Source organism: Pyrus communis, chromosome 14 (genome assembly GCF_041283825.1).
Source record: "Pyrus communis isolate YQ-2024b chromosome 14, ASM4128382v1, whole genome shotgun sequence".
NCBI lineage: Eukaryota > Viridiplantae > Streptophyta > Magnoliopsida > Rosales > Rosaceae > Pyrus > Pyrus communis.
Genome location: NC_142578.1, coordinates 24,157,922 through 24,181,966, shown reverse-complemented (window position 1 = coordinate 24,181,966; position 24,045 = coordinate 24,157,922). Strand labels below are relative to the sequence as shown.

At 37.6% G+C, this 24,045-nt stretch overlaps 3 protein-coding genes across 3 annotated transcripts; 2 read left to right on the top strand and 1 right to left on the bottom strand.

The window, feature by feature from the left end:
• Window positions 1–4,534: 4,534 nt before the first annotated feature.
• On the bottom strand, window positions 4,535–8,532 carry LOC137712876 (IAA-amino acid hydrolase ILR1). The gene is made up of 5 exons (XM_068452055.2): window positions 8,002–8,532; window positions 6,066–6,191; window positions 5,629–5,943; window positions 5,249–5,377; window positions 4,535–5,033 (listed from the first exon to the last, which is right to left on the bottom strand). The coding sequence occupies exons 1-5, from the start codon at window positions 8,347–8,349 to the stop codon at window positions 4,647–4,649; spliced, it is 1,305 nt and encodes a 434-aa protein (XP_068308156.2). The 5' UTR covers window positions 8,350–8,532; the 3' UTR covers window positions 4,535–4,646.
• A 7,988-nt stretch (window positions 8,533–16,520) lies between these two features.
• Window positions 16,521–18,639, top strand: LOC137712447 (secoisolariciresinol dehydrogenase-like). Its single transcript, XM_068451518.2, has 2 exons — window positions 16,521–16,583; window positions 17,829–18,639. Exons 1-2 carry the CDS (start codon window positions 16,546–16,548, stop codon window positions 18,619–18,621), a joined length of 831 nt encoding a protein of 276 aa, XP_068307619.2. The 5' UTR covers window positions 16,521–16,545; the 3' UTR covers window positions 18,622–18,639.
• A 3,740-nt stretch (window positions 18,640–22,379) lies between these two features.
• On the top strand, window positions 22,380–23,428 carry LOC137712036 (short chain aldehyde dehydrogenase 1-like). Its single transcript, XM_068451183.2, has 2 exons — window positions 22,380–22,426; window positions 22,596–23,428. Exons 1-2 carry the CDS (start codon window positions 22,380–22,382, stop codon window positions 23,407–23,409), a joined length of 861 nt encoding a protein of 286 aa, XP_068307284.2. The 3' UTR covers window positions 23,410–23,428.
• The last annotated feature ends 617 nt before the right edge of the window (window positions 23,429–24,045 follow it).

Below are 24,045 nucleotides of genomic sequence, written 5' to 3'. Positions count from 1 at the left end.
GAGAGCATTCCCAGGATGGATGACTCACTGGGAAGTTCTTGTGTAAGTTCCCAGAAACAAAACCGTGAGGGCATGGTTGGGGCCCAAAGAGAATAATATCGTGCTATGGTGGAGTCAAGCCCGAGATGTGGTGGGGGCCTGGGTTGGGATGCGACAAGAAAGGAGGAAACGCATAAGCCTTTGACAATTCAAGTTTATTTTCTACGTGTTTTCTATCTTTGTTCTTAATAATATTTTGTTTTATGATTATTCGTAGCTAGTTCTTTTGCTAGGGCGATGCCTTGAGTCTTAGCATGAATATGTGATTTTATTAATTTGCTTATGAATGGATGTATGTTTGCTTTGAATTATTAATCACCACGATTAAAACTATCTAATTGTCTTAGTAATTCGCGACCATTAGGGCTTTTAGACAAGTAATTTGATGCAATTTTTGTTGGAACATCACCCTGAAATTGAAGAAGGCTTCTTGTGATTAATAATTGTAAGTTCACTTAGGGCGAACATCATGCTCTTAAGGGTTGCATGATTTTTCAAAGGGTTTTCACAAAGCTTAATGAGTCTTGCATGTTTATATTTGATCTGAACATTATAGACGGGTTGCATGTTAGATATACGTTTTCGCTTGAACATCACGAGGAAAATATGTATTAGGAAAACCTAACCTCTAAAGCATGTGTGTGGAAATTCGTAAGTAATTGGTAAAATTGCATAGTTAAGGACGGCGGAACCCTAGGCTTTACAAATTGACTTTCTTTAAATTGTTCTCTAGTTAATTTCTTTAATTGTTTTATTTTAAAATTCGTTTTTATTATATTAAATTCTAAAATCAACATTTTCCAAACTTTGTTTTCAATAATTAATTAAGAGTTGGGTTTAATTACAAATTATTCATTCAATCTCTATGGAAAACGACCTTACTTGAGCTGCTATACTACGACAACCTTGTACTCTTACAAGTATTTTAAAGTGTTTTTATCTCTACTTTTGCAGGTGATAAAAAAATCCTGTCAAATATTCAAGTTTGGGTGAAGGTTAAATAATGGAGCAAAAGGACGTGTAAAATTTTGTTCACATGAAGTTGTGTTATTGATGGAATGTCACAATAATATAGTGCTTGTGGCGTGTAAGTTTCTCATATAGTATTTTTATTTCTTTTTTATTAATTTAAAAAAAAATTCTATTATTAATTGCCCAAAAAATTCATTTTACGAGCTACAGATACTATTGGGTAATTACTATTCACTAAGATAATAATTGCCTTTGCCTTTGCCCAGCCCAGTCGACGGGGCAATTATTGCCTTACTGGGGTGGGCTTTTGCTCTTTTTGTGTCTCTTTATATAATAGATAGGAGTTTTAGGGTACTGATGTGTCATATCCTAACTTCCTAATTATACTTATTTTCTGGGGTGTGTGAGTGGCTAGGATCTATCTACACACATGCAAATCTTAGCATTTCTTTAGATAGGAATAATAGCACACGCCTATGTGAGTTAGATCCTTGCAACTCCTGCTTTTGAGTCATACAACCATGAATGACCCAAATTAACTCATACACAGGGCTGGCCCTGAGGGTAGTCCTTGTACGCGCCCGCTTAGGGCCTTCACTTCAGAGAGGCCCTAAAATTTTTATATATCCTGTAAATAACATATGAATATAGAAAAAGTAAGAAATATCATAATTCCATTTGTTGGTGCAATGGAAATGTTCAGCTTTTTTCTCTTTGGGGTGTTAAGTTCGAAACATGGGATTGCCTTTTTAGTCACTAGTTTTTTCTTGTTTTTCAAATCTACTCCCAATCCATTTGTTCAAATGCATATAAAGTTAGAAAACTCAAGTCCATTTGCAATCGTTTTTTCCTTTAACATTCGAATCTCTCAATTTCTATCGAATGTTTCAATCAACTATTATATGGTCTTGAAGATTGTATTTTAAGGTAATCAAAACTTTGAATTTATATTTTGCTTTTCAATAATTTATTATTCAATGGATTATTTTAATATTCTATTCGTTAGTGTGATGTTGATTTTAGGAAAAAAAACACAAGAAAAACAATTCATTAGTGTGACGTCTCTAGCACGTAAGCACTTAACGGGGAAATTAACAGAAAAACTGACAGTTATCTGACATTGGCACAAATTTGTAAGATGAGGTATGCCATTGTCAATTTTAAAAGATGAGGTATGAAAGTGTCGTGACACCAATAATTGAGGTAATTTTTTGTAATTTACCCAAATTTATAATACCTAGTCAAAAGCATTTCGGACTATTTTTGGTGGGAAAAAAAAAAGTGATTTTGGATCGAGTGTTTTTTAGAGCAAGTCCATTGAGAGTGGATTACCCGGCACCCAGCACCCAAAACAGGCCGGCCCTCAACCAAATCACTTAACCCCAGCCCAAGCCAGGCAAGAGATCGGCCCAGAATCAACAGACCCAACAGTCGGGCCATCTGACGTCAAAGCCCACTGAAATTTTTTTTGCATCAGACGCATGTGATACACCCTCGAGTGGGGGCGCGTCCCTGATAGAAAAAGGGCGTGGGGCCTGCATGCGTAGGAGCACTTACGGTTCATACGGAGAGGCCACGTGGCTCGTTCTGGGCCGTTGGATTTCCAAAGGTAAAAAAAATTAAAAATTAAAAATAATGGCTATTGATGTGGCACAATGAGGACCGTTCGATTTTCATATCAACAATCCAGATTTTTCCGCCAAAAAACTTAATAAAAATTTTTTTATAAAGTTAGAAATTAAAAATAAAAATATTTTTTTATTATTTTATAATAAAAAATGATAATATTTTAATAAAATTGACTAGGCTATTTTTTATCAAGGGTGGACATGCATTTGGTCTATTATTGTTCATTGGGGTCTATCATTGTTCACTAAGTGGATTAAATAGGCTGGATGCTGGCGTATTTTTTTAAGGGTGTACTTGCTCTTAGATAAAGACTTGTCGTGTTGTTTCTTCATGAAGCACTTCCAGGACACTTCCAGCAGAAGCAGTTGCGAGCAGTCCACAAATGACACGTAATGTGGAACTTGAAAATACACTAATTGTAAATACATGGACCAAATTCAATGAAATTGAAAATACAGGCACGGAAGTGGAACTTTGAGCAAACTACATAGGTTAAAACAAAGTGTTTTAACGAGTGCGTCCCGGGTTCAAGTCTTCTTTTCCCTTGATGCACAATTAGTATAGACTATCGCTATAATAAAAATAAAAATAAAAGTGTTTTAGCCTAATTTCTAGAGAGAGAGAGAGAGAGAGAGAGAGAGAGAGAGAGAACCTGGAGAGGGAGGGCATCCATGTCAGCTCCAAGAGCAAAGACTGGTTCAGAGCCAGAGCCAATAGAAGCCACCACCCCAGTCAGCGACTCTAGCTCTGGTCCAACTCCAGTAGCACAAGAATGCTGATCAAACAGTGTAGCAGCAGCAGCTGATGAAAATAACAAGGAGGTGAAGAAAGTGAAAAATTCCATTGGAAAAATTTTCTTGTATAAAAGTTAGAGAAATCGCTTTTACGACTCAGAATTGTTTTTAAGGTTTAAATTAAACAACTAGCAGCTCACATTTGTTAATGTTTTTATTTAAATGTGAAGGGCAAGGAATGTGTGAGTTTTGGGAAGGGTACAAAATAATGGAGCAAAAGAGTGTCTTGGGAAACTCTACTTCTTAAATCAGAACTGATTTTCACATTTACCTTTTTTTTGGTATGATCTTTTTCCTTTATTTGTATTCTTTGATTCTTTTTAAATCTACACGATTCAACAACTGGAGAAAAAGAATCAGATGAGTGGGAAAATCATTTTCTGTTTAGATAAATAGGAGATGAGCACAAAAGATAAGTTGAATGTACAAGTGATGAATTTGCTTTGTGGTTTCATAATCATGAATGGTCAAGATCAATTTACACGCCCATTAGACAACTAATCCTAGCATTTCTCTAGACAGGATTAGTGGCACATGCATGTGTGAGTTGATCCTCGTCACTAGCGGCGGATCTAGGATTCAAACATTTGGAGTTTAAATGTTTTTAATAGAAACTGAGTGAGAAGTACGCAAAATAATTTTCTTTTCGAATACTTGGTGACCTTGTTGTCGTCAGCCAAACTATGTATACACGACCACTCCAAGCATTTTCTTAGACAATATTTACTTTCAGAATAAAATTACAGAGGTTATGGATGAAGTACGATTCTCTTCCCTTCAAATTTCTCTCTCCTCCAGTCCTTTTCTCTTTGAATGGTTATTATTAAGCAACGTCAACTTCTTGTATTAATTTTTCTTTTAGAGAGAGAAAGGTGAGAGATTATATTTAGCTTCAAATAGTAAGGCTAAAATGCCAAATCAAAATATATTACAGAGATTGAAATCTTAAACCTCATGGCAGATTCTGATTTGCAAGCCCCAAGAGTTAGCCCAAATGACGAAGGTGGCGGAGAAATGACTTAGAATTAAACTAGGTCGAATGTTTGATTCTTTTCAGTCGTAACAAAATAAATAAGTTATTGATGTGCAAGCCTTGAGGGTGAGGTGAAAATCCATTAGCAATCAATGTCCACTGAAATTCTTCTGGCATACTCGAGTTCTTTTTGTTTCTGCATCCAAAAATTTACATTGCAGAACTTTGAAGGAAGCATTTCAAATTTTTAATGAGTTCCCAACGTCATGTGTATCCAAGTAAGATATTGCAACAGCAGCATTGAGAGCTGCTCCAACAGAAAAAGCCTGTTCGTCAATGACAAATAGAGAGGAGTGCAATGGCTGGTCTGATTTTAGACTCTCATTCTTTATCCCGAGAACGAAAATTGCAGCCGCAAACTTATGTGAGTAGAAGCTGAAATCCTCTGCTCCCATGATCAATGGGTGAAGCTCCACATTAGGTTCCCCGAGTAGAACCTCACCAACCTTCTTTGCGTGCTCATACAATGCTTCGTTGTTAATCATCACTGGATAAGGCAGCGGTGTTTCCTCCATGAAGTCCACTGTACCCTCACACCGATGCACGGCTGCTTGGAGTTCTATGACCTGCAAGTGGAACATAACTGTAAGAGAAGCTATACAAGCAATCCACTCAGTTTGGTAAAATGAACTAGTTTACCAAGTCCTTTTACAGTATGTGATGAACCGATTTAATGAACAGGCTAGATTGGAATGTTTTTAATCAAGTAACCCAAATCCAACCATCCGCTGAAGCATAGAATCTCATAAACCGGTGCATTGTAGAATTTTAGCAATTTTACCTCTTTGATCCTTTCTTGGATATGGCTGAGTCCTTCCATTGTCAAGCTCCTAAAAGTTCCCCCAAAGTTCACGGACTCGGGGATCACATTTTCTGCTTCACCTCCCTTTAAGTACCCAACTGTCACCACCTACGTAACCGGTTCAACATGAAAATTGATACACTAATCAAAATCTAATAATCCGTGATTATTGCAATTTGGAATAAAAAGGGGTAAAGTAAAGTCTAAGCACATAAGGCATAAAAAGGAAATCCGATTTCAGTAAGACTTGATCTTAATTGTAGTTCAGATTCAAGTTGGTTTAGTGATTATTATTATGGTAAATTAGTGTATCAAGATGTCAATCTGAGGTCTTATTTTGGTGCGAGGAGAAAAATTACCCCAGCTTCAAGGGGATTTGTCTCTCTTGAAACAATCTGCTGAAGAGCCACAACAGCTGATGCTGCTGCAAGAATTGAGTCCTTATTCTTATGTGGAGCAGCTGCATGCCCACCTTTTCCTTTGATTGTTGCTGAAAAAAGGCCAGCGCCGGCTAGCATTGGACCCGGCCGGGAAGCAATGACACCAGTTGGCAGTGATGGCACAACATGTATGAAGAAGATGGCATCAATATCGTTAAGAATGCCATGTTGTAACATATGGTAAGCTCCGGCATAACCCTCTTCTCCAGGCTGAAAAACCAGCTTCACAGTTCCCTTTAAAGTTCAAAAGCAACAAATGGGTTTGCCGAATTAATATCTGATAAGTTACGTTGTTCAACTGCGTATCAAGTTATCAACGATATATGACAAATTTACGACAAGTGAAATATATATACCTTTAGAATGTCTCTTTTACTTTGGAGTAACTTGGCTGCGCCAAGCAGCATTGCCACATGAGAATCGTGACCGCATGCGTGCATTTTGCCATCTATCTTGCTCTTGAACTCCCACTCTACTTGTTCCTTCAAAATTCAATGGGTACATTTTGATCATCAGTGACCAGAAATAAATCATTTACCCAATTTACCATTTTCTGGTCAATAACAAAGTTCCATAATAGCCGATGACATTTGGTCTGGTAGAACTTATCACCTTCCTAAACAGTTTAAGTCATGTTTACATGCCAGAAACGGATGTTAAAGAGTGCCACTCTCCGCTCCTAGTTTTGCATTTATTAACACACAAGGAATTAAAGAAGGGTTTCCATTAAAGAAGGGCCACATGTTATGATTAAGTAAATAGTACCTAAAAATACGTTTGGGATTAACCAAGGGGGGAAATCATTCCTATGAATCACACACAAATCTCCCACCCAGACCCATGAGTGATTTTTTAGTGTGTTTCAGCTATGTGTCATTATATAAGTGGAGGAACATTTGAAATTTTTTTTTTTCACTTGTATAATAACATGAACCATCTTGTGTTTCCAGTACATTGAAAAATCTCTACAAGCCAACAATCTTGATCCCACCTGTTGGAGAGATTTTTCAGTGTGATCAGAATACAGGATGACACACCACATGTCTTCATACAAATGATGAGATATGTTTGTTAAAAAATTAATACTTAAAAATAAAAATTTTCATCACTTCATGTTCCAGTCTCAATGAGAATTTTTTCCACTTGTTGATTATTTATTTATTTTATTAAAGATTCAAAACTTAAGATGAATCACGTAAATCGCATAGTGGTGTCTTAGTCCTTAAAACGAAACCATGCAGGGTGAGATAAACACAAAATACTGTGTTATTAGATCACAATATCACTTTGGCAGGATACCCAATCCATCTACGTTATCTCATACCTAGGGATGGGCAAATACCCATTAGTTATAGGTAACCGCGGTTATCCATCCATTTAAATTTGACAGTTACGGTTATGGGTAACCATTTAGATAAATAAACGGTTATGGGTATAACCGTTTACCCGTGAAATTTAAATGAGCGGTTATGGGTATTACCCATGGTTATAAACGGGCACCCATTTAACCGTTTATTTTAATATATGTAAAACTAAAAATAAAAAAAAAAGTTTCTAACTAGCTTTAGTATCCCGAGATATATTTGGTTATAAAGAGCCATATAATATATATATATATATATATATATATATATATATATATATATGCCTCATTTGAGAAAAAAATATAGTTTATAGAACTGGCTAATATTTAATATATATGATTGAATGTGCTAAAGCATTAGAGTGTTCGACAGTTTTGTTTTGAAGTCTTTTGGAGTTTTGACCAATTCAAGATAATGATTACCTTCGACATTTAGAAACATGTTATTATCAGATGATGCATACCTATATATATTTAATTGGCCTCAAGTTTTCAATAAATATTTGACCCCAAAATTAGAAATCGATTAAATGGCTTGGATTGATGAACATATGTTTCTAAATAAAAATCCAAATATTTATCAAATTAGCTTCTTAGCAGACTGATGTGTACTTATGTATATATATGTATGTATACAAGAATATTAATTAACCTACAGCCATGTATGATTCTTGTAATAGATTGACCGTCAAATAATTGGAAGACATCGTATATATTCATAAATAATATTGCCTTTAATATAATACATGTTAAATGTACTTATAACAGTATTTAATAGTTAGTAAAAAGAAAATTATGACAAATTTCCTTTTAATTTTAAATTTGTTAAAAAAATATGTAGACGGTTGAAAAAAAAAAAGTAAATGGGTACTCGGTTATGGGTAAATGGGTATGCAATTATGAATATGGTTAACCGTTTTAGAAATGACCTGAAGAGGGAGGGCGTCCATGTCAGCCCTGAGAGCAAACACTGGTTTGGAGCCAGAACCAACGGAAGCCACCACACCAGTCTTGGCAACAGGCCACGTGTACTCAATTCCGAGCGACTCGAGCTCGGTCCTGATGAGTTTACTCGTCCTGTGCTCCTCGAACCCAGTCTCTGGGTACTGGTGGATTCTCCTCCTCACTCCCGTCATCCACGCAAAGAACTCGGCCTCCTTCGCCGATTCCAAGAGCTCCCGAGTCAGCAATTCGAGCTCTGACTCAGTTGGTTCCGAAGCCCAAGACTGGCCCAAAATCGTTGGCAGCAATAAGTACAAGAGCATCAACGCAGCCATAGTCGGATGAAAATATGTTTATGGGTTTTTGTGGAAATTTGAAAGCGAATCACTCCAGACCGGATAGCAACAAAAAGCGATAAGCTTTTTCTCCTGAATTATTGTCCTTGGCCTGCAAATTTATGCTTTATTATTATTATTTTTTTGGTTATGATAATTATCGTTCGATTTGTTTAATGGGTTATTTGTGCGTGTTTGTTGATCACCTTTAAACCTCACAATTAATAAAATTAATAATTAAAATATTTTTTGAACAAACGATATTATTTACATGAAAGAGGAAGAGTGTAGTATCCCACATCGCCCGTGAGGGCGTGGTCTTTGGGCCTTATATGTACATGCCTGGTGGTACCCTTTGAGGAGGCCTTTTGGGGCTGCAGCCTGCAAAAACAAAACCGTGCGGTAGTCTGGTGTCTGCGACCTAGTCCAGGCCAGGAATGCCAAAGCGGACAATATCCTCAAGGCGGGAGACCAGGATGTGACAATTTGGTATCAGAGCCAGACTCACGGCCGTGGTGTGCCGACGAGGACGTCGGGCTCCCTAAGGGGGGTGGATTGTAGTATCCCACATCGCCCGTGAGGGCGTGGTCTTTGGGCCTTATATATCCATTGCCAACCTTAAGTTTCAACTAGGCCTTTTGTGGACTCCCTGAGGGGAGAGCAGGCGCTGGCTACGGCTGAGTACCGGTCCACAGAAACAAAACCGTGCGGTAGCTCTGTCTTCGGGCAGGGAATGCCAAAGCGGACAATATAGTTGGAGCTGAGGGTTGGGATGTGACAAAGAGGGTTGAGTTTAGTCTCACAATGAGTTAGCAACAATATGATTCAAATTCGTCTTTGACGAAAATTAATAACTAGAATCCCCTACAAATTTTCTATATCATCTAGATTAAACATTTGTGCCTTTTTAAAATTTGATTAAAGTTCTTTGACCATTCGTCAGCATTTTTTGTTAAATTAAATTACATGTCATTATTTTAGTTTTGTAATTAAAATAACTTATAAATTTATCCACTTAGTTGCTTGATTCGTTTTTTCTTATTCAGTGGAGATATTTGTTGTTAACTATATTTTTTATTCTTTCAAATATGCTTCTTCGATCACAATTTTTTTTTTTTCCTGAAAACATTTAATATTATCTTTTTTCTCAAATGGTTTGTTTTTATTGATTGTTTTTAAATAGTTGTGATCCACCATAACAAGTTATGTGTAATTTTTTCAATTTTTTTGTGAAACTATTTTTCTTTGATGTTTTATTACGTATAGTTGTTGATAGAACTATTATTAGGTATAATACATTTTGCATATATTATCGGTGTGTACGTTTAAATTTGTAAAATCGTTGATTGGTACGTTTATTTGCAAATTTTGGTACGGTTGATTTGGTACATATTGTTAATATTGGAACATTATTTTTCATTTAGGTACATTCGATTTCACACACATCGTTCATTGGCACGTTTATATTGTTTTCAATCCTATTTTCTTTTAATATAGTAAAATTTTATTTGGGTAACTTTAGTTTTGTGGGATTTAAAAATAATGTTTTAAATCGTATATAATCATTGCTATATTGCAAGGGTTATTGTGAAAATAAATTGTGTGACAACTCGTTCCAAATTTTACGTTTTTATTTTATTTTAAAAATGTGAATTTACGAAAATGCCATAGAGGCAAAGATTTTGACTTATGTTGACCATCGTCTAGAGAGGCGTATGACTTATTCTTTTAACATATTCTCGTAGTACTCGTTGGTGTGAACGCATAGGCGAAAGCCGTTTGCGAGTCCGGATTATAACGGTATAGCTATGGACGTTTGAAAATGGTTATTTAAAGTTTAGTTATAAATTATTTGAATTCCCACCTTGAGGGAATAGTGGACCAATTAAATTAAAGGGACAAGGAACCAATTAGAAGAGAGGAGGAAAGCCTTCAGCCAATCAGAAAGAAAGAAGGAAAAAAAAAAAAAAAAAAAAACGAAAGCTCCCAGCTTTCCCATGCATTTTTCCCCTCGCGACCACCCATTTTCCAAGGCCTATTCCGGCCAACTCCGATGGATTTTTTCGACGCCACCACCACCATCTTGAAGCTCTCATTCTCCTCTACAAAACCCACTCAAGAACCACCTTGATTAACCACGGTATGTGACGGTTTGAGGCCACGAAAGTTGGCGGTTCTCACACTCTGGGCATCCTTTTTGATTTTGCGGCAAATTGGCAAAGTGATGGCCGATGCCACCACTTGGGCTTTGTAGCCCATCATCCCAGGAGCAAAACCCAACCAACCTTGACCCTGTTGGACCACTGTAGAAGACGAATCGACACTGAGAAGTTTTAGGCACCTGCTGGCTTTGTGGGAAAAATTGATCATCTTCCGTCCACTTTTGGACTTCGTGGCAGGTATGAAAGTTGCTCCACTCACTAAGATCTTCATTTTTGTGAAGTTTGAGAATTTTTGGAAATAGTTGGATTTTCCGGCGAGTCGGGGCGGCCGACCGCCACCCGTGACGGCACGTGCGGCGGCGTGTGGCCAGTGGGTCGCCAATGCTATTTTTAGGCTATTTCAAATGTCTTGAATTCAGTTTTGTTATTTGAATGGCGTAGGTTGATCGTTGGAACCTAAATTTGTTACGATACGTTCCTTAATAAAAATGTGAATCGACGATCCAACCGTGGGATCGTCACCAAACTTGGATACATTATAATACGTAATATTTAAAGATCATAGGAATTTATGGATTGGGAATCCAAAGTACGGATCTTCCCGAATTGGATTTGTAAGTTAGTAAAATAAATGTTAACTGCCACTTGGTTTTGGGCAATTGGTGGAGATCCGACCGTTGGATTGTAATGAAATTTTACTATGTTATTCTAGAAACATATTGTGGATCGTTGGGAGTTGCGGATTGGAAATCTGATATGCGGATCTTTCGGATTGAGTTATACAGAGTTGTAGACCTTACCGTCGATCTTTGATCGACTGTTGACTTATGGTCAATGGGTCTCAAACTATTTTAGAATTCCCTTGAGGTTGTGTTTTATGTGAATTACGTATTCTACTGATAAGATTTCTGAGATGTGATTCGATAATTGATCATAGGCACCAATCATTCAGGACGCCTCGATGTGTGCGTTAGAGAATCATAACGTGGACTCCAGGTGAGTGGATCTTTTCTTTTTTATCGTACATATTATTGAGAGTTCTATCGACACTTTTAAATTGATTAGGTATATTACATTCATATAATTATTGTGAATGCTTGAAGTACTAATATGAACTACGAATGGCTTGATCCCTGTTTAGGGTATGTAGGTAGTCTAACGAGACGTTAGATGCAGCCATAATATATTTGAGACAAAAACCTTATTTGGGAAATTGAGTAATGCGAAGGAAATTGTTAAGGGCAAGTTTTAGTTTTGTGAATTAGTTAGTTAAATTAGTGTTAATTGGGTTGTCATGGATAATTATCCCTGAAAATAAGTAGTTCGGGAGTAAGGCGTTATTGATTGTACATTTCACACCGTATTGTTTATAATTGAAAATGCTACGACATGGTTGAGTATTAGATTGCATCATGGTATATCCATATATATATTACTTGCACATAATTATTGGGAATGCTTTCAAGTGCAAAGGTGAACGTAGGACACCCAGGTAAGTTCAGGTGAGTTTATGGTATTAGTTGAATCGATTGAGTTATAGCATGACTACATTTATGTGTTAGGAAACTCCGATACTGTCGTACTGGTTGCCATGAGTTGCACATGTTATATTAAGATACATTGAGAGCTTATAAACCTGCATCCCGGTGTTAGTGCTCCCGCCCGTGGCCAGGGCACAGTCCTTCACGTGATGTTCACCTCTCGCACCTTACGCTCACCTTGGACTCAAGGTAGGTGCACATGCTTGTCGTACAGACCACTATAGGTGGTTCCGACTCGTAGGTAACTCGTGATTATTCGCCCAGTCTTCACGTGATCGTAGCACTTGAGCGTACTTATTTACGTCCTGTCGTACAGACCACTAAAGGTGGTTCCGACTCGTGTGCAGAGATGTTTGATGAGTTATAGATTAAGTCGTACAGGTCACGATAGATGACTCCCGACTTGTATGCTAGTATTGATTGATGAGATATGGATACCTGCACCCCGGTGTTAGTGCTCCCGTCCGTGGCCAGGGCACAGTCCTTCACGTGATGTTCACCTCCCGCACCTTACGCTCACCTTGGACTCAAGGTAGGTGCACATGCATGTCGTACAGACCACTATAAGTGGTTCCAACTCGTAGGTGACCCGCGATTATTCGCCCAGTCTTCACATGATCGTAGCACTTGAGCGTACTTATTTACACCCAGTCCTGTCATACAGACCACTAGAGGTGGTTCCGACTCGTGTGTAGGGATGCTTGATGAGATATGGATAAGTCGTACAAGTTACTAGAGATGACTCCCGACTTATATGCTAGCATTGATTGATGAGATATGAGTACAGTCGTACGGGTCACATTAGGTGATTCCGGCTGATGTATCATTTTATATTGATTAAGTTCATTTGGCCTACTTGTTAATGCATTGTAGAGTCTATGAACACGGCATACCTGTGGTTTTGACCATTTTTGAGCATGAGTGGATATATATATATATATATATATATATATATGTGTGTGTGTGTGTGTGTGTGTGTGTGTGTGTGTGTGTGTGTGTGTGTGTGTGTGTGTGTGTGTGTAATACAATCCTATAGAAAATGATAAGGGAATTACAGTGAGGGGTTATTACTGTTAGAAAGGTAATAGTTTTGGGAAGTTTGGTTTTACTGCTTACTGACACTTTCTGTTTTGTACCTCTTCAGGTTTTAACTGCTGAGTTCGTATCGACGAGGATATATGGCTAATCTTAGTATTGGTGGCTACTTTTAAGGGTATGATTCTTACCCACACTACTGTACTTTACTTATGCTCTGACATCGTGTGTGAAATGGGTTCGCTCCTACTCGTAGCTCACTCTGGTATTTAGACACTGTTAGATTCAAATTTATTCACATTTTATACACTATCACACTTTATGGCTTCGTCACCTTTCAGGTGCCGGCCAACACAGCTCGATTTGGGGTCTTAGTGGACATTCCGGGTCGGAGTGTGTCAAATTGAATCTAACCACGTTTTTTTTACAATTATCTTGAAAGGGAGAGAGGGCAATCAAATGGCTAGATAATAGGAAATTTGTTATGATGTGTTTTTTTGTCATTAGATTTTAGGGAGGTACATGAAATAATTAATTCTAATACATAAAGCACCGAGATTATAAAATAAAAAAGTTTAATCAAATCTCTAAAAGGTATAGATGTTTAGTTTAAAAAAATTCAAAAGTACGATGCCTATATCAAAAGATCTCAATTGTAACAGTAATAGAGATTTACAAATCTTATTGTTGCATATTGAATGGATTTGTAATTTTTTTTCAATAAGTTGACTTGATTTGGAATTTGGAATGACAAAAAATATAAAATTTTAAGGATGAGATGGTGGATAGCTCTCGAATTTCTGGGTTGCACCGTGAAATATCAGAGATAAGAATGTGAGGCAAGATTTTTTATTCTTATAAATAAAGGTGAATTATGGGATTAATTTAATGGTTGATTTGTGATAAAGGACCATAACAAGACATAATGATTGGATTTATTTGAAGTTTCAAACAATAAGAGGGTTTTAGAAGAAGAGGAATAGCTAAGTATCATACAAATATGTATATAGATATAGATATATTTTTTCAAGGTCAGGATAGGCCAGGACCACCACGGTCCCTTGGTGCCTCCGCCATGTTTACCCGATCGCAAGTGAGTCGACTCGTCTCGTCCTCCTCAAAGGCCAGTTCCAGGTTCTCGTGGATTCTCCTCCTCCTAATCCCTCTCAACCAACCAAAGAACTCGAGCACCAGAGCCGAGTCCACCCTCTTCCGAGTGAGTTGACTCACCTCCCACCACGAACCAGCCGCCTCTGAACCCCGTGAGTGATTGCCACTCCATGACAACAAGATGAGTTCGATCGGTTTAAGGATTGTTATGTGAATGGATTATTCAGCTCTTATATAAACTCTAAATTATTATTGTTTGAATATTTGAGGTTAAAACAATAATTCACTAAGGCATGCATAAAGTAGCCTCGCTCTGGAAGACAAGTACATGGAACAAGACCGGCCCAGAACTAGAAAAGAGCTCAATATATAGGCCGAAAACAATCAACCACTATTCTGGAGAAGGGCCTCATGTATAGGAAAAAAGACGATCCTCAAACCGAACTATAGCCGACAGTACAGTAAGTGCAAACTTGGCCAAGATGAGCAACTCCATTACAGTGATCAGGGATGTGGTTGATGCTTGGGGTGGGAAAAAAACCGCTAAACGAAGAAAAACAAATTATGTCGACAAAGAAAGTCAACATTAAAAAAGGGAACTAAATCGAACCGGACTACTATACTAGTCAAACCAAAGCAATCCATTATTCATTTAGTTTTGAAGATTTCCTCTTTGTTAAAAAATTGAAAACATCATATTAATATTTCAAAGGGAATTGTAAATTGCTAATTAAACAATAGTTAAAAGAAAAATAGTGGTGGGTTATTGCTCTGGTGGTTGGAGCATAACTTTAACCATTACGTTTCGAGTTTAAATCTATCTATTTCTCTCATTGTAGATAATATTAGAGAAGATAGAGAAAGTTTGTAGAGAATTTGTCGAATTCAAAGGAATAGGAATCTTTGTTCTTTGAATTAAAATGTTAATATATCAATATATGAGAGAGAACTTAATTAATAACAAACGGCGATAACAAAAAAGAAAGTGCCATGTGAATATATAACACCAAGCAAAATACCAAATTAGTAAAGATCAAACTAAACTGCCCAAACTGGCTTGACGTGGTTGGTTTTTGAATGATTTGTTGAATTTTGCCACCACTGCACATTAATTATTCCCTAAACTCTAAATTACTTAAGTAGATAAATATTTATTTAAAAATAAACTATATTAGGTTTGCCGTTATGCCAGGAGGTTAGGAACTATGAAGATTCCCAGGGCTCAATGAAATGATTCCGAACTCAAACATCTGTGTCGTTATTAGATATTTTGTTTTGGTGCCTGCAATGACCTTATTTATAAACCTTATTATGTAATATAAAACTGTTTAATTACGATAAAGATTATAGGGAATCATTTAGTATTACGTACTAATTACTAATATATAGACAAGGGATAGAGCCAACCGCCCATTTGTTTATGGAATATCCAATCTTTAATCTGTTAATTAGCGTAATCATTCATGCACTTCCCCTCCCTAAGACCAACTCCAATGGTGGGCTAAAAGCCAAATTACCCCCCAAAATTTCCCCCCAAACCCACTCCAACCCAAGGGGAAATTTTGAGCTAAATGCTAAATGCTAAACCAATGCCAAATTCCCCCCGAAATTTAGCCCAGAAATCGGGGTGGACTCTACCCAATATTTATCGGAATTTAAATTTTTTTAGATTAAAATGTTCATAAAATTAATTTACGATAGTCTACATATTTATTTTTTTAAAAAAAATTAATTTAACAAAAAAAATAGCCTAAGTTCATTCTTTAATAATCCCGGGCTAAAATTTTAGGGTAGAACGGTTGGAGTAGAAAAGCTGTTTTTGGGCTAAAAGCAAAATTTTTCGGGCTAAAAAATTTGACTTTTAGCCCAACCATTGGAGATGGTCTAAGACGGTGCTTGTTCATTGTACTATTACTATATATGCGGCAATATTTTTATATTTTATGTTCTGGTTTGTGTGTCAGGTTCCGACTGGTCCATTTACATCGTCCTACATATAAAATTAGGACTACCTTAACGTATCATTCCCTTAATCAAGATCCACATACATCAAATTTGAATGAGTCATGATGATCCACATATAAAATTATGTATTGCTTTGTTTATCGTGGAAGAAAATCTCGTGTGCTGCAATATCGAGGGTATACATTTGGTGACATGTCATAATCTCTCTAGACTGTCACAAAAACAACAGTAGATATGCCACTACTCAACTTGTGAGAACTAATAAATTCAGGATGTGCGGAGAAGTTTTATCAGTTCTCACGTTTTCTCCCCATTTCAAAAGAGAATCAGTTCCACCACCCCCCCCCCCCCACCCTTCTCCCTACTCTCTCTCTCTCTGAGCAATGGCATTCTCCTCAGTACTCTCGGCGGTCCCAAGAAGGTTAGCAGAACATGCTTAATCAATCGAAGTTTTTTAGTTTTCAGTTTGTGCCTCTATTTGTGTACCTTTTCCTAGTTAATCAGTTTCTAACTTTCTATGATTAATCAAGTTTTACTTTTTTCACTAATTAAACTTACGAACTGCAACCTCTCTTGAGTCTTGACTCATCCAAGCTATCTACCAAATTATCAAACAAAACTTTTCTCATGATAGAATGAAGCTAGTTTCCTCAAGATGCTGATTGCTGACCCAGCTTTGCAAATGTATACTCACAATAAAAATGGCTTCGCATAAATACAAGTTCATGGTGCCTATCCTCTAATGGGAAATGATTTCCACCCTCTTATTTTCTCCTATAGCACATCTTTATTTGTTTATCTCTCTTGATTCTTCTTTGATTTATTCAATCTAATGATTAAAAATAGAGAAGAGTAATCATTTCATTTACTTAATTTATCCAAGCTAGAGATGTGTAGACGCTAAGCTGGCTAAGGCAAATCTTTGGTTCCTCCACTCTTTGGTTGAGGAGCCACTGAGAATATGATTCAATTCGGTCACTGGAAACAATCACTACAAGAAAAGTGAGCAACAACAACCCTAATTAATTAGTAACCATTTTGGTAACTTTTGTTGCTGAGGTAAAAACGATGTCCAAAGGAAATAAAGGTGTAAAAAAAGAGAGTAGGTAATAGTTACATCTCAAATGTGACAAACGCATTAATTTTTTTTTTCATCATTATTTTCTCATTGGTAACATCGTTGTGACCCAAACAACAGCTACAAAAAGAGTTACTCATTAGGGTAAGTTTTGCACACTTTTCTTATGGTGAAAGTGCTCATTCCTCCTAATTATTGCATCATCTGTTTTGTACATTATGCGAACACCAATGTGTATATTAATAAATTAATAACATGATGCTTTGAAAGAACCTCATTAGATACATATAACGCTGGAAGGAAGATTCGAATTTGTGTGCACATAAAAGAGAACGTTATCCTAATTAGTCAACTTGGCTAAACTCAGGTCTACTGATGCGATTTATTACCTTGATTCCATTAAAACCAGCCTTATGGATAAACGAATGAGTTTCATAACGTTGCGATTGATACAAAATTATAAAAAATTATGTGGTGACGAAATGTAGATCACCATCAATCTAACTCTGTAAATTGCAAATCCTACTGTTCGGAGATTATGTATGTTGAAATTTTCAAAAGTAATTATTATTTTGTAACTGAATGCAGGCTGGAGGGAAAGGTGGCTCTGATAACCGGAGGAGCCAGTGGCATTGGAGAATGCACAGCCAAAATCTTTGTCCAGCATGGGGCCAAAGTCGTCATTGCAGATGTCCAAGATGATCTGGGCCATTCGGTTCGCGAGTCCATCGGGCCATCGGACTGCACGTTCGTCCACTGTGATGTCACAGATGAAGCCCAAATAAAAGATGCCGTACACAAAGCCGTTGCCGCATACGGAAAACTAGACATCATGTTCAACAACGCAGGCGTAGTTGACCCAAACAAAGCCCGAATCATCGACAATGAAAAGGCAGATTTCGAGCGCGTGCTTAGCATAAATGTCACCGGAGTTTTCCTCGGCATAAAGCATGCTGCCCAAGCCATGATTCCTACGCGGACGGGCAGCATAATTTCAACTGCTAGTATAAGTTCATATGTTGGTGGTGCAGCCTCACATGCATATTGTTGTTCCAAGCATGCAGTTAATGGCTTGACAAAAAATGCAGCCGTTGAGTTAGGTCAGTTCGGGATCCGAGTGAACTGCTTGTCGCCGTACGCGCTTGCAACGCCGTTGGCTCGGAATTTTGTGGGGGTTGAGGATGAGGAGCTTGAGAATGTGATGGGATCTCTAGCCAACTTGAAGGGCGTGACACTTAAGGCGGTGGATGTGGCAAATGCAGCTCTATATTTGGCAAGTGATGAGGCTAGGTATATTAGTGGGCATAATCTCTTGATAGATGGGGGTTTCAGCATCCTTAATCCCTCTTTCGAAATGTTTCAGTACCCTCAAGAGCCTTGATCTTTTTTTTTTTTTTGGTTTTTTAAAAAATGGATCAGTTGATGATTTTATTATGACAGTTTATCCTCCAAAGCCTTGATCCGTTCAAGTGCTATAGATTTTTTTTTTTTTTTCCTTTTTACATGTTTGAGTTTGAATTACTTTTAATTGTTATAAGTTCATCCTTTAAAAAACAAAAAATACAAAAAAAAAAAAAAAGGACCGGTTTTTAAGTACCCCTATCGGAGTAGAAATATTCGGGTCTTCCAATAAGCAATCTTGTTATTGTACGTTTTAGAAGGTTGTACATCATCTTCGTTTGCTACAAGTTTGAGTGGAGAAGAGTGATAAAAGAGACTTCCACGTTCAAGTTATATTTTGATATCTATGTACATTTCCTAATATTTGATTGTTATTGTGATCCCTATATTTTGAAATTGACCTTTTTTTTATTATATTATTTTTATTTTATTTTAACAAACGATAGTATCTACACTAAGGGGAATGAGGTGAGCTCAGCCTCACAATGGGCTGACATGCAATAATGTGGCTGAAATTCGCATTTGGTGAAAATCGAACTAAAGACATCTCACTTACAAGTGAAGATGAATACTACTGAACTTTAGTACTAAGTAGCTAATCTTTATATTTTATCCCATCAACAAATTTTGTCCCTTGTAACTACTTTGACGTTACTTTGTCGTGTTAGCATAGTGTGTCATTTGTATACATTAACCCAAATTGAACCGAAAGATTCAAAATTGTTAATAGATTAAAACACAAGAATCAAATTGACCAAATTTAAAATATAGGAATAAGAAAGTATGTAACCCTAATCAAATCAACCGTATTACCGTCACCGTCACAATCACTATCACTTTGTTGTGACCATCACTAGTACCATCCTCCCTACCATCACCACTATCCTGCCACCGTTATTAGAAACATAATCACCGCCACCACCACTTCCCACTACCCACCTCTAATACCGCCACCAATATTACACATGATGACCCACCACTATTTAAAAAAAAATTAAAACTTTGAAACTAGTGGAAATACCCATTTTAACAGCCGATTAAAAAAAACATTGACATCTATGCAAATCTATTAAAAATCATACTAAGTCTCACAAACTCTCTCAAATTCCATATTAAGATCCAAATAAAAGTTACTCAAAGCCCGTGTAACTATGCTTCTTGCGTGGTGTTTCTGGAGTGACATGAGTCCATCCTTCAACTTCACTCGGCTTGACTGGCATGGTTTTGGAGTATGCCCCCAACAATTGAGGTGAAGATGTTGAATTGAATGAGCCAAAAGTGACGGTGGTATTATTTGATTCCAACACATCATCAAGACCTAAGTCAATGACTTCTTCTTGGACCAACTTCATGATGAGATCTTTCAACACAAGGCACTTTTCAACCGAGTGACTGATGACGCGATGGTACTTACATTATCTTAGGTTGTCGGTGCAATTCATCTCTTCCGCCCGTTTGCACTCGGGTAAATCGATCATTTTTTTGTTGAGCAAGTCCTCTAACATGGTAACCACATCGAAGTCGGGGAATGGATAAGTCTTCTCATCAAACTCCTTTAAAGTGCGTTTATGCCTCTCTTGGTCACAAAAAACTTCAGTCCGCTTCACCTTGTCTCGTGTAGAGATTTTAACGGGAGCTATGTTAACCACCATCGCTTCCTTGACAGGTTCCCTCATGGATTTGTCCATTTTCTGCCCAAAGAATTTGTCTTTTCTGTAATCAGCAATCGGGTCTTTCTTCCCATGATGGGCGATGCTCAACTCCATGTCGTGGGTGCGAGTAGCTAACTCTTCGAAAGTCTAGGGCTTGATACCTTGAAGAATGTAGTGCAATCCCTAATGCATGCCTTGTAAGCATATCTCGATCAAGGAGATTTCTGAGAGTTTGTCTTGGCAGTCGAGACTTAGAGTGCTCCATCTCTTGATGTAGTCAACAACTGGCTCGTCCTTCCATAGCTTTGTACTTGTGAGCTCCAACATGCTGACGGTGCGATGTGTGTTGCAAAAGAAGTTCAAGAACTCTCACTCTAATTGCTCCCAACTGTTAATGGACTCAGGCTTTAGATTCGTGTACCAATTGAACAATCACTTGAGAGCATAAAGAGAAAAGAGAGCAGAAATCATTTCCTTCCTTATTGGTTCAAGTTAGAGATTCATAGATAGACGCCGAGGCTTCTTATTAATTAGGCCATGGCTACATTTGAACAATCACTTGAGAACATGATTCAATTTGGTCATAGGAAACGACGGCGCTCATTCGTCATAATAATTGAATAATCTGCTACATTATGTGACAATTGTGTGTAAAATAATAATGATGCGAAGAAGCAACTGCACGAACTACATAACACAAAGATGTTCGAACTTGAATGCATAAGAGGAGCAAATTGTTCCAGTGAAGCTACTAATGCATGCAGTTGATGAATGTGATCTTGGGAATAATATCGGCAATATTGATGGTGAACGAGGTTAGGCTTATAAAGCTTATCATAGTACATGCTATTCTTTCTACACGTCTTGGGCTTGAGTTACTGGGCTTGAATCTGCTTTCTTAAATTGGGTTTTTGAAAAGTTTCGCTAGCTCCAGCTTAAAGTATTGGTTGAACGATTGGGTCTTCCAAAAGATTGACATTGGCTCCAATGACTGAATATTGAATGGGTTTTTGAAAAGATTGATGTTAGCTCCAGTGACTGAATGCAGACTGATTAGACTCTCGAAAAGATTAGCGTTAGCTCAAGTATAATGACTTGACCAGCTCCTAATATAGGAATTGGTTTCCCTAGCGACCCCATGTGGGGCCACTCATGAAGAGGCGTGTTGAAGAATATGATCTCACATTAGAATATAACAAAATAATATATGATTAATATATAGGAGTTTCCATCCCTAATATCATCAAGGTCTTTTAAGATAAAACTCTGCACCTAGTAATAAGTGGTTAAATTAAAAACAATACCAATAATATTAGTGGTGAACCGTTCTAGACCTTTAAAGTTAATCACACTACAAGTCTGACTCTGCTGAATTGTTTAATTTGCATGCACTGAGATAAAATAACAAAAAATATTCGATCCACTAACAGACAGCCTTTTATGCATCTGCACTATCCTAATATTGTATCTGAATACTGCAACAAAAACTATAATAGTTGAACTCAAAGTCACTCTGATTCTCCAAATGCAATTAATCTACCCCAAATTTAACATGCAGAAAATATAAAAAAATTAAATTCATCCCAAGGGTTGTCGACAATTAAGTCAAACCCATTATTTTTTAATCCTATGCAGGACAAAATGTGGTCCAGGAAAAAGAAAAAACAAATATAATCCTCCATACCCTGTGATCCTTGCCAGGCAATTTGATTTGCAATATCTCCTCATCTGGTAGTAACTGGGACGTTTCTGCTCGGCTTTTATCTCTGACTAAGTTTTTTCTTGTTTAAAGCAAGCGTACTTAACCCCACGATTTGTATATACAATTGGAATCCTAAAATAAAAAAAAAAATGCAACCTAAGCATGAAAAGAAAGAACACTTCCAAACAAAATTTAAAAGCTTCAAACCCAGAATTTGTCTGTCACATGCATTCAAATCGGGTTGCGTTAACTTGTCGGCGACCTAACCAGCATTTCTCACTCCATCCAATACTTCCATGCTATTTATAGACGTACATCACATACACTGTTTGATTCATGCCTCAAGCATCACCATACATTTGCGTCAGTCACTAGAATTCTAAGATGATGAGCGGTTCTTCCTCACTAGTTCCGGTTCCGAGTCCCAAAAGGTACGCTTAGTCTTCGTCCCGTTTCAACATCTAGAGTTCGAGCAGGTGTTTATAGGGTCAAGTGGTTAATATATTACTGTTTATAACCCTACACTTGAGGTCCAGAGCTCGAATCTCTAAGTTTTACATCTATTAACATACGTCTCATTTGTCGTCATTGATTTTGCAGGCTAGAAGGCAAAGTCGCAATTATTACTGGAGGTGCTAGTGGAATTGGAGAGAGCACTGCAAGATTGTTTGTCTTCCATGGTGCAAAAGTCGTCATAGCCGACGTCCAAGATGAACTAGCTCTGTCCCTCTGCAAAGAACTCAACTCAGACGGAGAGTCCATTTCGTACATACGTTGCGATGTCACTATCGATTTGGATGTGAAAAATGTTGTAGACGTGGCTCTGTCAAAGTACGGAAAGCTTGACATCATGTACAACAATGCAGGCATATCCGGCAAATTGGACCCATCGATTTTGGGAGCTGATGCCGAGAACTTCAAGCAGGTGTTTGATGTGAACGTCTACGGAGCTTTCTTGGGCGCCAAGCATGCTGCTAGGGCAATGATCGCTGCTAAAAAAGGTGTCATTCTTTTCACTTCGAGCGTGGCATCAGCTAGTTGCGGCGAGTCTACACACGCGTACACCATGTCAAAGCACGCGGTGGTGGGACTTATGAAGAGCTTGTGTGTGGAGTTGGGGCAGCATGGGATTAGAGTCAATTGCATATCTCCGTGTGCCATGGCAACCCCGTTGCTGACAAATCTTATGGGGATTGAGAAAAATACGGTCGAGAAGTTGATCTGCGCTTCTGCGGTGTTGAAAGAAGCGGTGCCGAGGGCAGAGGATGTGGCGGAGGCTGCCGTGTACTTGGCGAGTGAGGAGTCTAAATTTGTGAACGGACTGAACCTTCTTGTGGATGGAGGTTATAGCACCACTAATCAGTCTCTTAGTATGGTTTTGAGGAATTTAATGTCCTCAAGCCAGGCTTTGTAAGCATTATTCATTTCTTGTGCTACTACTAGTTAGTCTGCTATGTTTTGATCCTTCGCGCTTTCTCTATTTGAAGTATGAATCTTCATTTCAAAACTCGTCATCCTCTCTTTTATGAAACACTGACCTAATGAGTTGTAACGAGTTAATTACACTTGCACTCTTATGATTTAAGTGAAATATCAGTTTATAGTATCAATTTTTTTTTTTTTGAGAGAAAATACGATATTCATTGAAAAGAGGGAAACTTACAATGCAAAATGAGGATAGGGTGCATAACTGAGCCTCAATAAAAATCTTGCCGGAGATTCCTTCTGGTCTAAGAGAAAAAGAGTGTCCCGCACTTACAAGCTTAGAAGTAACTATCCTCATCGAAACGCTTAAATAATCGGACTAAGGGGAATCAAATAGAACTATCTTGCACTAGCACATCCGAGAGTATATCAGGTGGGTGTTCCCGCCATTGCACCTCCAGTTGGTGACCAAGTCCAACAGGAGCGAGCCTATGTGCAGCGTAGGGTATTAAACCTAACCTTTTGAAAATATTATAATGAGACCTCAATTTGACGATTATAGGAGCAGTCTTATCATCGAGTTTTAATTTGTTTGATTCATATGGATAACTAATAAATGTTTCAA